Raw genomic sequence first — 13,843 nt, forward strand, 5'->3', positions numbered from 1 at the left:
TGGTAGGGCGAAGTGGTTAAGCATCCAACATGCCATCTGGACGATCCCGGTTCAAATCTCAGTGAATGCATTTTGGTGATTATTTTGACGTAGTACTGATGTTCTCGTTTGGTGTTTTGTGCTCTTATCCAGTATCCATATTTTGACGATTCGCATAACTGTATTGGCTCTAGGTGTCGCACCTGATTAGTAGTAGATTTCTTTCCCAACTTAATTCATTATATATCTTATTCCCCATCATTGCAGACATTGGGTCCACCAACAGTCTTTTCTTTCCCTCAGTATGACATTTTAAGGACTTTAAATAAAACCTGGAGCTCGACTCCCCTACAAAAAAAAAAAAAAGTGCCTCTTTAAGCTTATTTGCTGCTTGAATACTACGGTTTTGCACCTTCGCTTCGCTGCGATCAAGCCCTCATATAGAACAATGTTACCAAGTGTTGGATTAGATGCCTTATTACCATGGCTTTGCGCCTTTGCTTCGCTACGGTACAACTCCCCTATAAATCAATGCTATCAAGTATTGAATTAGACGCGTTATGTTCTTTCCCCAAACCCTCTCCCCATTGCAGGCTTTGCCGGTGGGTTTATTCACCTTGTACAGGCCATAATTCTTTAAAATTTTGAATATTTTACAGTATATACAGTGGAGATGTGGTGCATCCTAGTAGTGTTGTTAAATCCATAGATATAAGCCGTTTGTAGAGTCGTCAAAGCAATAGCAGAAAGTTGAAACGTAGAGGCTTAGTATATCTTAGTGGGATCTCATAAGCAGTAGACAAACGACGACTAGTTGGTTGCCTTGACACCTGAACTGCGCGCAATAAGATTTAGCTCTACTGACTTTAGTTGTTGCAACGAGGTCTCAACTTGCCAAAGAAACATCTTTATATATCAATGAACCAAGTTATAATGAATGCAAAATAGCGGCTTGCATATTGAAATTTGAATTTATGTGTCATTTATTGCCATAGTTTGCTCTTGTACGCCATGAACTCGTCTCAAATGCGTTTTGAAACTTACTTGTTAGAAAATGAACGTTCACATTGCGCACAATAATGATCAGGGTCATTCGTGTTGATTTCTGCATCAGATTTGACTATGAATTGGAAAGCCTCTACGGTCGTCATTGCCTTTCGTTGGCAGTGCCGTTTGGTGTAATAAGCGTATGTGCTTTTTGTTGATATACAGAGTGCGTCAATAGCAAGTGCACTTTGAAAGAAAATCTTTTTGCCAATCTCTTCTCAAAAGAAAAACAGTCAAAGTTGGTATCATTCGCATTCAACACTATGTCACTGTATTGCTCTGCTAACGCTTTGTAAATAGCAAAAAGATGTTTGCAGTAAGCATACATGCTTGAGAGACGTCTATTGCAGGGTTGACAATACGAATCTGCCATACTACGTGAGACAGGTTTTTGATTTGATATTTGGACAGGTTTCGCTCCATGTGCATACCAACAATGGGGTTTGTAGGTGCGTTTGCTATTGTCAGTACGACTGCACGCTCTCAATATAAGTTGGGATATTTTCCGTTTAGGGAAACAGCTTCAGAGCCATGTAATAAACGTTTTTTTTTAGATGTTTTCTGCATACATTTGTGCTTTTATAGCCTGTTCCACATGTTTTGCTATAAAAATTGAGATCGTGTATGTCAGGTTCCATGTTGATATTTTCCATTATTTTTCTGCTGAGATGGCTGTTCATGAGGATAGATTCACGATACTCTAATACTGACCTGAGGTTTGCCATCCCCCCCTGTTGCATAAATCACAGCGGTGGTAATAGCCGCTTTTAGCGATTACTGACATTCGGATATGCCTTGTGGTAGCTATGGTTGGCGGAAAATGCAATAAGACATGTAATTGCATATGTTTCAATGCCCCACGGCTCCTCTCAAACCATTGAAACTCATACTTTCAAGGTCTTTTAGTATAGATGCCCCTTGAGCATAAATCAAAAGCTTTAAATGTCATACAATGTCTCAACTGACTAATATACAAGCCAGATACTGTATATAGATGTGTATTATTAAGCATCTGAAATGGAACTAGGGTCTTTGAAATGAATGTCAGATGTAGCTGTGGTACAAAATGTTGGCGGATCAAGTATACATGGCATAAAGACCTTTGCATTGTATTTTAATCAATACATGATTTTTGTATTTCTCATTCAATTCACACCATTGTAAACACTGGCATAGGTCTCGTATAGGTCCAAAATGTGGCTTTTTTATGGCGTCACTGGCAAAGAAAAGAACGTCTTGCCCGTTACTTGTTTTTTTTTGGCTGTTCAAAAAGTATAAATAGAGGTCCAAAGTTCGTCCCAACTCGAATCTTTTTCTTTTTTTTTCTTTATCCGCTCGAGTTTACCTATTAGAGGATATAAGTAAATGCTCTCACTGGAAGTGTGTATCCACCACCGATTAAGTTCGGGGGATAGGCAATCCACCTTCTGGAAGCACTCGAATTTACTCGAGGCCTCTTGCCTGATGCCCTCGGGTGTTGGGTCTAGTGGGGTTCCGCTTGCGGATGGGTTTCAATTCCCTGCCTTCGGGCCAAAAGATGCAATATAAATGAAAAACTCGATTCAATCAAACAAAGAGGCATAGAAGGCTGGTATTTTATATGCACACAGTTGCTTCACGTCACAGTCTTTCATCACATTCTTATGTCCAATTACTACATATCGTTTATTTATTCTTGTTTTGCTTTCATACGAATTACCAACATGTTTATTCAGTTAAATACTCCAAGGCTTCAATTCACACGCAAGCCAAATACCAAAATGCATTCGCTCTCTGCTACAAACCATATGTTTTATTTCTAGTATTAGAATCGAAAACTGACAGCTTTCTTCCAGCGTTTACCCATCACACATTGAGCGAGCAGTGATTATTGGGATCTTCCAAGTCTGGAGTAGTAGCTTCTGGATTTTGCAAATGGCCTCACGGATGTGATGGTATGCATAATTTGACAATGCGCGCTGTAATTGCTTCTGCTCTTGTACGTATAATCACCAGTCATTGGAGCCATGGATATCTGGAACTCCTGTGGGTCTCGCTGGGTGGCTTCATCTTATGAACGAACGCCTTTGAAACATTCTGCATACCATCTCTTTGGCTTGTATGCACGGCTAAAAGATCTATAATAATGCTAATTTGGATCGTTCCAGTCAGGCAAAACATGAGGATCCATGACTAATTCAAGTTCTTCTTGTAACAGTACCGCAAATGAATCCAATGTTGGCACTTTTGCTTGCATCTAATATGCTTTTGAAAGTATCGTTACTTTTGCTTCGAAACTTGATTTGGCTATTGCCGTATGTATCCGTCGTGACAACCTTCATCCACAGGCAAACGGTGTCTGTATACATGGTCTACCAAATCCTCTCTTTCGATAATCAATGTATCACGTTTTGACAAAGGCTTAAAGGCAATGCGTGTGCTAGACATTGAAACGCGCGTTTCAAGTGATATATATATATATAAAAAGCTATGTTGTTACAGTCTACTCTCTTAAATTCCAGAATATGCCTATCATTGCAATTTGTACCCTATATTTGAATGTTAAACTAGAGGCATCTCAAGACACAATGGACACTTGTGAACTTGCAGCAATAATTTGGGATTATTAAGATGTGGTAAATGTAACTCTGTTCAAGTTTGTATATTATAAACATAGGCTACTTTTTCTTAAGAAGGCGTTCAAGGATCTATGCTGTCATATATATATATATATATATATATATATATATATACTTGTTCAAGATTTTCTGAAATCAAACACATCCTCTGGCTTATTCGCCAACAACTAAACACAAATGTTAGAATGCTGTACTGACAGTGCGTGTGCGAGTGAGGCCATCTTCTTTACCCTATCTAAATCAAGCATGATTTCATCCGTCAATAACCTGACCACACCAATTGCTTGTATGTTCTCTCTCGCTTGAGCAGGTGTTGAAGCGCCAATGATGACTGAAGTGACATTTTTGTTCTTTAGGCACCAGGCAATACCCAATTGTGCTGGTGTACATCCGATACGCTTTGCAACATTCTGTCGTGTGCGTCAACATCACATCCAAGCATACACATCAACAGAATGCAACTTACACACATCATTCTAATCTTCTCTAGTTTCCTTCTTCCTTCATCACTGAAAAATCCAGATCTCAAGCGATTAATGACAGGGTGGTCTTGTATAGCTAAACGGGTTAATTTGGGGATCTGTCCATCGTTGTATTTTCCACTTAAAAGCCCTGTCCAATTAGGCTTAGTTTGCATTGTCATTTCCAACATTCAACAGCTATTACCAGACGCTAATGGTGACCATATACAGGTACCAAGTTTGTATTTTTGATACATTGGTAGGTATTCCTTTTCGACACGCTCACGATTCAGCATGTTGTATTGAGGCGACTTTGTGGGTAAGTGTGTGTTAATATCTCGTCTTTGGCACGGTTCCGCACTTTGTTACCTCTGTGATGGGTGCAATCAGCTGCAGTCGATTTGCCACATTCATGGCTTCTGTAATCAAATAGGCCGGCCATTCACTTGTGCCCCAATACAAGGCCATGCCTTTATCGATGCACCAATTAAACGCTCTGACAATCTCTTCCATGGGTGTATCTGGATCCGGTCTTTGTGCGTAGAGTATATCAACGTAATCCAACTGAAGTCTCTGAAGACATGCCACTGTGCCTTCAAATACGTGTTTTCTCGATAATCCTCTATCGTTGGGGCCTTTACCTCCCCAGAATACCTTGGTCGATAACACAAAATCGGATCGTCTTAATCCCTTTTGGTTTCTCAGTGCTAATCCCAAATCGATCTCTGCTTGTCCACCTAAATGTCATTGTGTTATACGGGCGCTGCATATACTGGATGTAGGCAATTTAAAGTTTTACCAGCATGACTCTCTGCAACGTCAAAATGATTGATACCCAATTCTAATGCTGTGCTCACGATTTCTGACGTTTGTTCTTTGTACAGGTGTATATTAGTCGTGTGTGTGTGTGTGTGTGTTTGTATGTGTTGCGTCTCGCGTATGGCGTGCATCATTTACCAGGAGATATTTGTCCGCCTACATGTGTGTGTGTGTGTGTGTGTGTGTGTGTTAATCAACATGACAAATCGTTTTTCTCTTGATGTATGCTTTCTTTACCAAATGTGATCCATGAGCCCAATGTCAACACACTGACCTTCAAGCCAGAGTTGCCAAGATATCTATATTCCATTTGCTCCATGTTGATATATATATATAAAAAAAAAAAAGATTGTATGTATATATATATATATATATATATATTGAAAGGAGAAGAGAAAGAAGAAAGAAAGGAAATTTATTTTTTTTTCTAGCCATTTCCAAGCTTAACAACAAGGGTGAAAGTTTAAGCTAGCATGTATCACAATTGTCAGAGGAATTCCCAGAAGAAAACGAGATTTATTATTTGGATGATGATGCAGGACAAGTGTCAGGAATTGGCACAGATATGGATTTCGCTTGCTTGCTTAATTTCTTTTGTGATTTGCAGCGTTGACTGTCCACCAGGATGTTTTCTTTGCCAGTGATTTTGGATCCATAGATTTTAAGTGTAACAGGATTCTTGAGGTCTTTGTTTTTGGACCAGTCATTTACCAGTGATTGAAGATCTTGCATACGATCAGCAGAATCGTTCCTGTGTACGATCAAGTTTAGATGTCAGTGGGCATGCGCTTTTGTAGTGTGCAATGTATATCGTTACCAAACACCTCCAGGGAAACAGCACACCAATTGACGACGTGTGGTGAGGAATCGTGTCAAATAGGCCTTTTCTGATTCATTCTTCTTCATGGGTCCTGTTAAGTGAAGGATGCGAGGAAGATTGATATAAGGTTCAACGTACTAAAGCAGGAGGTTAAATAATTAGCCCATGCTAGCTTGCCTATAGTCTATTATTTTTACCTGCCAGCCATGCTGAACAATGGTATCTACAAAAATGGGGTTAGCGGCCTGTACGACCATCCACTATAACAGCAGCACTTACCATAGAAGACAGCTTTACCAAGATTTGATTTCACGCCAACGCTAGCAGCATATTTCAATGCTGGTTTCAGGTACATGGATTGTCCAACATCCAATTGAGTCTGTACAAACACTGGATCTTCACAAGTTGCCTTTTTCCAAGCATCGGGAAATCCGCTTAGGTTCTTGGTGTCATCGCGTTGTGGATCACCAAACAAAAATGAGCTCAGTCGTTTCAATTCATTCAGATACTTTTTCATAGGAGCGTTGGGCTCTCTTTTGATGTATTCCTTGACAACAGCATAAGCATCGTTGGTGCCTGTTGTGAATCCAATGTAGCCACTGGATATAGAAATGCGGTCATTAAACGGTGCATATGAAGTTTGCTTACGAGACTTACCATGTATATCCTCGACAATCACCCAATTTTTCTGCAGCCTGGTATGTATGTATGTATTAGATCATCGTCCATGTGTGAATTGTTTGTTTATCATTTACAGCATATCCCATTTTGGTATTTCCATTTTCAAAGCTACAGAAGGAGTGTAAGTTTTTGCTAGATATACTACCGCATGTATAGTTGACTTACACATTGGTAATGAGCTCTGCCATTTTAATCGCTGTAACATCCATGGTCTGATTTGGCAACTTGCTAATGTCGTAAAACCTATTGTGCGTGTGAATAAAATATGCTAACGTTAAGCTGTGATGGATGAGGGGTACTTGCGTTGTGCAATTGCTCAGCTTTGTACCAGAGAATACACCTTGTGTCTTTTTCGAGCTATCAGTGCATTGCCCAGAATTGGAGAGCTTGTTAAACTGAAATTTATCACAGATGAAGTTCTTGACTGCAAATTTGCTACCAGAGCAGTATTTGGAGCTGGTGGCAGCCATTGCGGATGAAACCAGGGCGAGGACTGCAGCTAAATGTCTGAAACGCATGCTATTGTGTAAAGAAAATGAAAAGGATAATAAAGAAAAGAAAAAGAGTGAGTACAAGAAAACAAATCAGTGCTATTATATAGACCTCTTTTTTTTTTTTTTTTTTTTTTTTTTTTTTTTTTTTTTCTTATTTTGAATTGTCTCATTAAGTAAGTTCCACTATATAAAATTGAAATCAAAGTTCTTGCAGGATCCACACATCAATAAATTCACCGAACACATATTGTGATTAGGTTGCTTTGGGTTTTGCCTATATTGGGGAAGTGATTAACAGTGTCAACAATGCGTTTAAATTAGCGTGGTATGTACAATAATGAACAGTAACCCCTCTCCCCTTGTTTCGTTCTATAGCGTCATTTGGGTGATGTGCTTCCATGCAAAAAATGCATTCATCTACTCGTTTAATCTTGTATGGTATATACCCTTGGATTAAGGTAGGACATGGTGATGGGACCAATTTCTTGATTTGATCAAAACCCAATTAAATGCACTTAATTGCTTCATTTCTAGTGGATCTAGTGAAATACAATGAGACATTTCTGTAAACAAGCCCTCTCACAAGCCCATAGTGTATGTAATTATTACTGATGTAACGTTTGCTACCTGCCCTTACCATACAAAGTGGTTGTATACCATAGCAATGAAGCGGCATTACATCTAAAATTGGTTGGATCTCATCCGTTCCGTTTGTATCACCATGGCAAATAGAAGCTCAACCATATGGCATGTCAATTAAGCATAAGGCGCTCTGTTTTCTTTTTCTTTTATAGGCAAAATGAATCATCTCGAGGGAGGCGCTCTTTAGATGGCTCGAGATACTTGTTCTCGCGGTAGAGCTGAGAAGAGAGATTCAATTTCATACTGGAAGCAGCAAGGGCTACGTGAAGATTCACAATACCGAGCATATCTCACGACCTAGCAACGCCATCTATGAGGGAGAGTGGTAGTAAGTGTTAAATCTCAACTCACAGCATCAAACCACTTGATAAGTGTAGGTAATCTGACTACAAACTAGCGTCTCATCAGGGGCTGTCTCATCAGGCCATGTTGCCATGAAGAATGTTAATGCTTGCAATTTCCAGGCGAGATTTCTCGATGGACATTGGACATTGGGCATTGGGCATTGTGTAGGTAGACAGAATTAAGCACCATTAGGGCCTGCAGCTAACCAGCTCACATCATGCCTGGTAGACTACGGTCGCTACATTCTCACTCCAAACTACAGAGAGACATGTCCACACCAGGCATCTGCTCCCACCCATCTCGACCCTAGTGTGTCACCCGTCCTATATCTTGAGAGTCCTCACTTGGTTCCAGTCAATCGGTAATCAAGCCAATACACATCAAATCATATACACCTGCTACACAAATAACGTCGTCCATGCACTTGATAGGTATGCATAGACCCAAATTTGAAATCAGGAAAACTTTATTTAGACGAGGGAATTAAAGAGCCGTGTCGATGGAAAAAATCAGGGCCAGGGGAACAAAAAAAAAAAAAAATATATTATACAATCATCAAAGGTCTTGTTTCATCATCCATTTCTTGAACTTCTTGTTGTCTTCTTCTGACAGACAGGGATGGTGATAAAGGCCCTACTGAAGCAGGGGTGGTTCGATAGGAATGTGAGCCGATTAATATACAAAATGAGGCAAAGAGCAACACAAGCGAGAATACAATAATGGCTAAATAACTGATCCATAAAATGGCGCACGAAATGGATACATTGTATTGGATTTCCAGTGGCATTTCTTGAATATCGGGTTTGACCTTGTAAATGAGATGCGTGCCTTTGTTATAGTAAAACGGAGTTAATCTCTATCATCATCTGATGGCACGGCGGCTGCTTATATTACCAAATATCGAGGCTGCCATCTGGATCAGTAATGCCACGCACGTAAATCGAAGAAACCACGATTTATGCTGTGTGATTTTCTCGTATTTGGCACTGTGTGTGCTGTTGTTGTTGGTCTGTTGAGGTTGAAAGGTCTGATGTCGGCAGCATGCGATACATGTCGTAAAAATGACCAGCACACTGGATAGAAAAGAAAACGATAAAAAGATGACATACAATATGGCAGTGGACGATAGCTGGATAGGGTGCCATTCGTCTTGGCCTGCTCTTTTGAGTTCAAACGATATTAGTTGCAGCAGCGTATCGAGCGTTGTGTATAGATTGTAACTGTTGAGTGGTATTAAGGAGATGATGGTCAAGACAAGACCCGCCATGCCGATGAAACTGGATATAAAGCCAATCGTCGATGAAAAGTTTCTATTTGACATGATGTGGATTGCAACAAAAAGCAGAACAAAAAGGAAAACCCCCAATCGACTGGAAATTTACAACACTCACAAGAGAGAAAATATTTTATACTAGAGGAAAGAGAGAAAAACAACAAGGCGGGAATCAAATCGCACAATGTATGTGTGTGTGTATGTATGTGTGTGTGTGTGTGTGTGTACCTCGAAGCTAATTTATTCCGTATCCACATCCATCAACACTTGTTTTAAATAGGCATTGTTCTGGATGTCCTGAGCGTATTTCGATTTGATGGCTTCAATCTTGGATGCCAGCATCTCTGGCATTGCACCGCTGGCAGCATGTGCCAATTCACGCACCATGTCTTGCATCAGTTTATTACCATCCTATCAACCAGCAAGCATGATTAGTGTCTCTCTCTCCCACACCACACACACACCCACACACATGAAGAATGGCTTGAGAGCCATCTACTTACAATCACCGATTGAGGCTCATCCTTGCTGGACCCTCGCAATGTATCCGCTTCATCATCCAATTCACTTGCTTTGCGTTTAGCGAGGTTGATGACAGACCGAGGAAAGTTGGCTAATTCAGCAACATGGATACCGAAACTTCTATCACCCACACCTTCATTCACCTTGTACAGCAATGTCACGTCATGCTGTTCACCCACATGGACTGCAACGTGCAAGTTCTTGACATGGTTCACTGTCTCATTCAATGTCGTCAGTTCGTGGAAATGAGTGGCAAACAAGCAGAATGCTCTAATCTTTGTTGCGATATGCCTATTTCGAATCAGCACCACATCACGATATGCCACTGTGATACTTACTCTGAAATAGCCCATGCCAAACCAAGACCATCATACGTGCTAGTACCTCGGCCCAATTCATCGATAATCACAAGCGAGTTTCGAGAAGCAGCCTTCAAGATGACTGATGTTTCCAACATTTCAGCCATAAAAGTCGATACGCCCTTGAGCTGGCTATCACCAGCACCGACACGCGCCAAGATGGAGTCAAAGATACACAGCGTAGCAGATGTACAAGGCACAAAGCAACCAATTTGTGCCATGAGCGCAATGACACCCACTTGACGAATATACGTCGACTTACCACCCATATTAGGGCCGGTGACAATCTGGAACTCGGACGTTTCTCGCTTCATCTCGACATCGTTGGGAATAAACGTAACATAATCTTGCATTTCCAAGCAAGGATGGCGTGCTTCTGTAAGAATGACATCGCCTTGGCCACAGGGGTGCATGGTGGGACGCACGTAGGGCGTAGGAGCCATGACAGAGACGTGAGCAAAACTCAACAAGACGTCCATGTGCGCCAGCACGGAGCCAAGTGCTTCCAAAGAAGGACAGTAGGTAGCCACAATGGCGATGATTTCCTTGACCATGCCTCTTTGTTTGTCTTCGTACTGTGATGATAGATCCCGGTGCTCGTCACTTAGGTTGCGCATTTTGAGTGTGGTGAAATAAGTGCCTGCCTTTTGTGTGGAAAGTTCAATGAATTCACTCTTGTTGCGAAGTTTGCTGGATTCGCTGCGACCAATGACACGTAAACAGTTGCCGTACGAACTGTGCTTTTCAAGCTTGAGCTTCTTTTCCATGTCCAGGTTGAGTTTATCGCCTACACGTCTGTATTCGCTTTCCATTTGCTTCATCAGCGCAGCCAACTGTTGATGGAGGTCTATTAACATCTATGTCAGTCTCTCTCTCTCTCTCTCTCTCTCTGGTGCTATACACCATTGAGACATGGCATGGAGAACTTACCTTGCAGCTCTTCATTGTATTCAGCCTTGATAATATACTCGTGATTATCTACAGCTTCCAAATCAATGGTAGTAACAACCAGCTCCTCCAATTTCGATAGCTCTTCTGCACACACGCTGATCTGGGATGTGTAGGTGTCTTGAATCAGCTTAGCAATCTTGGGATCGTCAGGCACTTGTGTTTGTAGGCACTGCACCATGGCTGGTAAACGAATGACTACTTGGTAGATACGGATCACGTCTTGCAAAGTGGCATTGCCCTTTTGAAACTTTTTACCCAATCGATGTAAATCAGGAATTTGCTTCAAATGATCTTCCTGCAGTGATTGCCTCAATTCCGTATTGTTGTAAAATGCCTCTACAATATCCTGACGTTCGCCTAGCAAAAGATACAATGAGTATCACTGGCAATGTCTGGTTTTCCTCCTGACTACGTACGAATGCTGTTTAAGCTCAATAAAGGTTGCTTCAGCCACTGAGTAAACAACCGACTTCCTTGTGCTGTTTGGCATTTGTTTAATAATCCATATAAACTGGTGGTGCTAGAGGATCCATCTTTGGCTGCAGGCATCAGATTCAATGCACTCAATGCGGGTCCGTCTAATCGCATGTACTGTGATAAGTCGTGATGCTTTAATGTGTATTTGCTGTAATTCTCCTCGTCCTCCAACAGCTGCAAGTATTTGATCATGCAAGCACAGGATGCCATGGAATTCTTCATCTCGAATTCAGCTAAACAGCATAAAACAGTAATAAGCACACACGACCCGTAGCATATCCAAGTAAAACCTTACGCAAAGCTTCTACAGAAATGTCTCCCTCCAGTAAACGGTTCAAATCTTGTGCAATGTGCTTGCTGTCGTAATCGCTCTTTTTTCGCTCGGTTGCAATGACATTACATCTGTCCAGAATGCCTCTAATTTTGTGTCCCTCTATATCTTTTTCTTCTCTTCCACCACCAGGACTAGCAAGCAGCAAGCACTCTTTGACGCCCAATTGAATGATCAAAGATTCCAAATTAGAGAACAATTCATTGTCGATAAACTGACTAACGCCCAATTGTCGAATAGTTGTATCTGCAAAGGCGACACCCACAAGCTATATGCCACATGGTTTAGCGCTCCACATCTCCATAATACCAACCCCCCCCCCCTCTTGCTCACCTTGTTATCGTCTGATACACTATACTTGATAGCAAGCACAACGGGAGCAGATGTCATGTGCGTACTGGAAAACAAGAAATCCTCCACGTCCTGCAAGTTGCCTGGTGATGCCTTGCGAATAGTTTGCCATTCATTTTGGATGAACTTCCAAATTTCAATGCGCATATGCTTGTTCAGCAACAAATCTCTCAGAAACGATTCTGCAGCCTTGTTGGTCAATTTGGTTGTGGGTAATCCAGTCGTATGGTCGCCGTACCAATACTGGATCACAGAGGTTGTTTCATACACATGCGTTGCTACGTAGCTGGCATCGTCACCGTGAAATGTATAATACACAGATCCATTGGCTTCTCTTTCGAATAACCGAATGGTATTTTCTTCGGGCTGTGTGTGTGTGTGTGTGTGTGTGTATGTCATAAGCGCTTGTGAGAAACGGATAGCCATGCTAAATATAAAACGAGGGATGGGTTTTTTACAACTTACACTATCGAGTGCTCTGAAAAACTTGACAAAGGCTTGTTGCTCACGGTTCTCTAGACAAAATGCTGTCAAATCCCTGTTCTGACTTGGCTACTCTACCTGGATGCATTACCAACGTCAGGCAAGTCTTCAAGAGCAGATGTTGAGGTACTCATTTATAAGATGATGGGAAAGAAATGGATTCAGGCGAAAAAAAAGAAAAAAAGAAAAACAAGCGCGCTCCTGAATAATCGCCAAATGCTTTTTTTTTTTTTTATATATAACGTGTTTCTCGACCTCAGTAGGCCTCATTTAAACGTCAGATTGACTTTGACATGTATCGTATGTAATGCGCTTGTGCGACATGTCGGCGGTGTATGTGAGCCCGAGGATGCTGTTGATGGCATAGTCTTAAATCATGACCCTATAAACCACTGGATTTGCTTTTTATTCGAAAACAAGAGGCCCGTGTATAAAACTTGAGGCAATTACTTTTTACACATTGCGTCTCTCATGAATTAAAGAGAGCATGCGCATGTTTACACGTCTCAAGTGCCTTCTCAAATCTTTCTTTACTGAAACGAGCCTGTAAACACTGCGGATGGCTCTCACCGAAGCGAAGCGAAGTTTGAGAGCCGACCTACGCAGCGGCAGTACGAGCTGCCGACTGCCCATGCTCAGCGTATCAAAATACTATTACTTTCATGCTGACCCTCTACTAACACATCAAAACCCTTCATATTATCTAAGGATCTAACTCGTATGTGATGCTCTGCATCCATATACACGTAGCTACTTCGTATATGGGCAAGCAGCATACTGGTATTTCCCCTTTTCAGCCCTTAGTGTCTCTGATACAGCTAAATCTGAGTGCCTTTGAGCTGCGTTTTCTTGCGTTCAAGGCCGTTCTAGATTGTCAGAATAGCACCCAACAATTGCCCTCATCTGGCAGTTACTTGCTGACACCTTTGCTCCACTTTTTGGGGATAAAAAAAAAAAACATGGACAAAAATCAACCAAAAAGCATGAGATACCCCCTCATGGTTTTCATCGAAAATCAAACGATCGCGTTTTTTATCCAAAAAATAAAGACTTTTACTATGGTATATCTTGAGTCAAAATGTTTCTATCGATTCAACGTAGCCTCTGAAATCATCTTTGTAGAACTTTGATATGGAAAAATCTCGACTTTTTGGCCAAAGACCTCTTTTCATATTTTCGCAAATTACTCA

At 41.2% G+C, this 13,843-nt stretch overlaps 4 protein-coding genes across 4 annotated transcripts; all 4 read right to left on the bottom strand.

Moving 5' to 3' along the window:
• Positions 1-3,763: 3,763 nt before the first annotated feature.
• ATC70_008629 (uncharacterized protein) lies at positions 3,764-5,243 on the bottom strand (the record flags this gene model as incomplete). The annotated part of the gene is made up of 8 exons (XM_064827876.1): positions 3,764-3,811; positions 3,875-4,054; positions 4,111-4,256; positions 4,311-4,416; positions 4,475-4,842; positions 4,905-4,979; positions 5,063-5,080; positions 5,162-5,243. 8 exons carry the CDS (start codon positions 5,241-5,243, stop codon positions 3,764-3,766), a joined length of 1,023 nt encoding a protein of 340 aa, XP_064685078.1.
• A 200-nt stretch (positions 5,244-5,443) lies between these two features.
• Positions 5,444-6,943, bottom strand: ATC70_008630 (uncharacterized protein; the record flags this gene model as incomplete). Its single annotated transcript, XM_064827877.1, has 8 exons — positions 5,444-5,675; positions 5,742-5,881; positions 5,942-5,967; positions 6,024-6,343; positions 6,402-6,439; positions 6,500-6,533; positions 6,591-6,668; positions 6,729-6,943. 8 exons carry the CDS (start codon positions 6,941-6,943, stop codon positions 5,444-5,446), a joined length of 1,083 nt encoding a protein of 360 aa, XP_064685079.1.
• A 1,507-nt stretch (positions 6,944-8,450) lies between these two features.
• Positions 8,451-9,227, bottom strand: ATC70_008631 (uncharacterized protein; the record flags this gene model as incomplete). The annotated part of the gene is made up of 2 exons (XM_064827878.1): positions 8,451-8,734; positions 8,801-9,227. 2 exons carry the CDS (start codon positions 9,225-9,227, stop codon positions 8,451-8,453), a joined length of 711 nt encoding a protein of 236 aa, XP_064685080.1.
• A 192-nt stretch (positions 9,228-9,419) lies between these two features.
• On the bottom strand, positions 9,420-12,787 carry ATC70_008632 (uncharacterized protein; the record flags this gene model as incomplete). Its single annotated transcript, XM_064827879.1, has 9 exons — positions 9,420-9,590; positions 9,683-9,992; positions 10,040-10,907; positions 10,991-11,368; positions 11,428-11,721; positions 11,784-12,087; positions 12,153-12,536; positions 12,636-12,685; positions 12,745-12,787. The coding sequence occupies 9 exons, from the start codon at positions 12,785-12,787 to the stop codon at positions 9,420-9,422; spliced, it is 2,802 nt and encodes a 933-aa protein (XP_064685081.1).
• Between the last annotated feature and the right edge of the window lie 1,056 nt (positions 12,788-13,843).

Source organism: Mucor velutinosus (genome assembly GCF_035048745.1).
Source record: "Mucor velutinosus strain NIH1002 chromosome Unknown tig00001563, whole genome shotgun sequence".
In the NCBI taxonomy this organism is placed as follows: domain Eukaryota; kingdom Fungi; phylum Mucoromycota; class Mucoromycetes; order Mucorales; family Mucoraceae; genus Mucor; species Mucor velutinosus.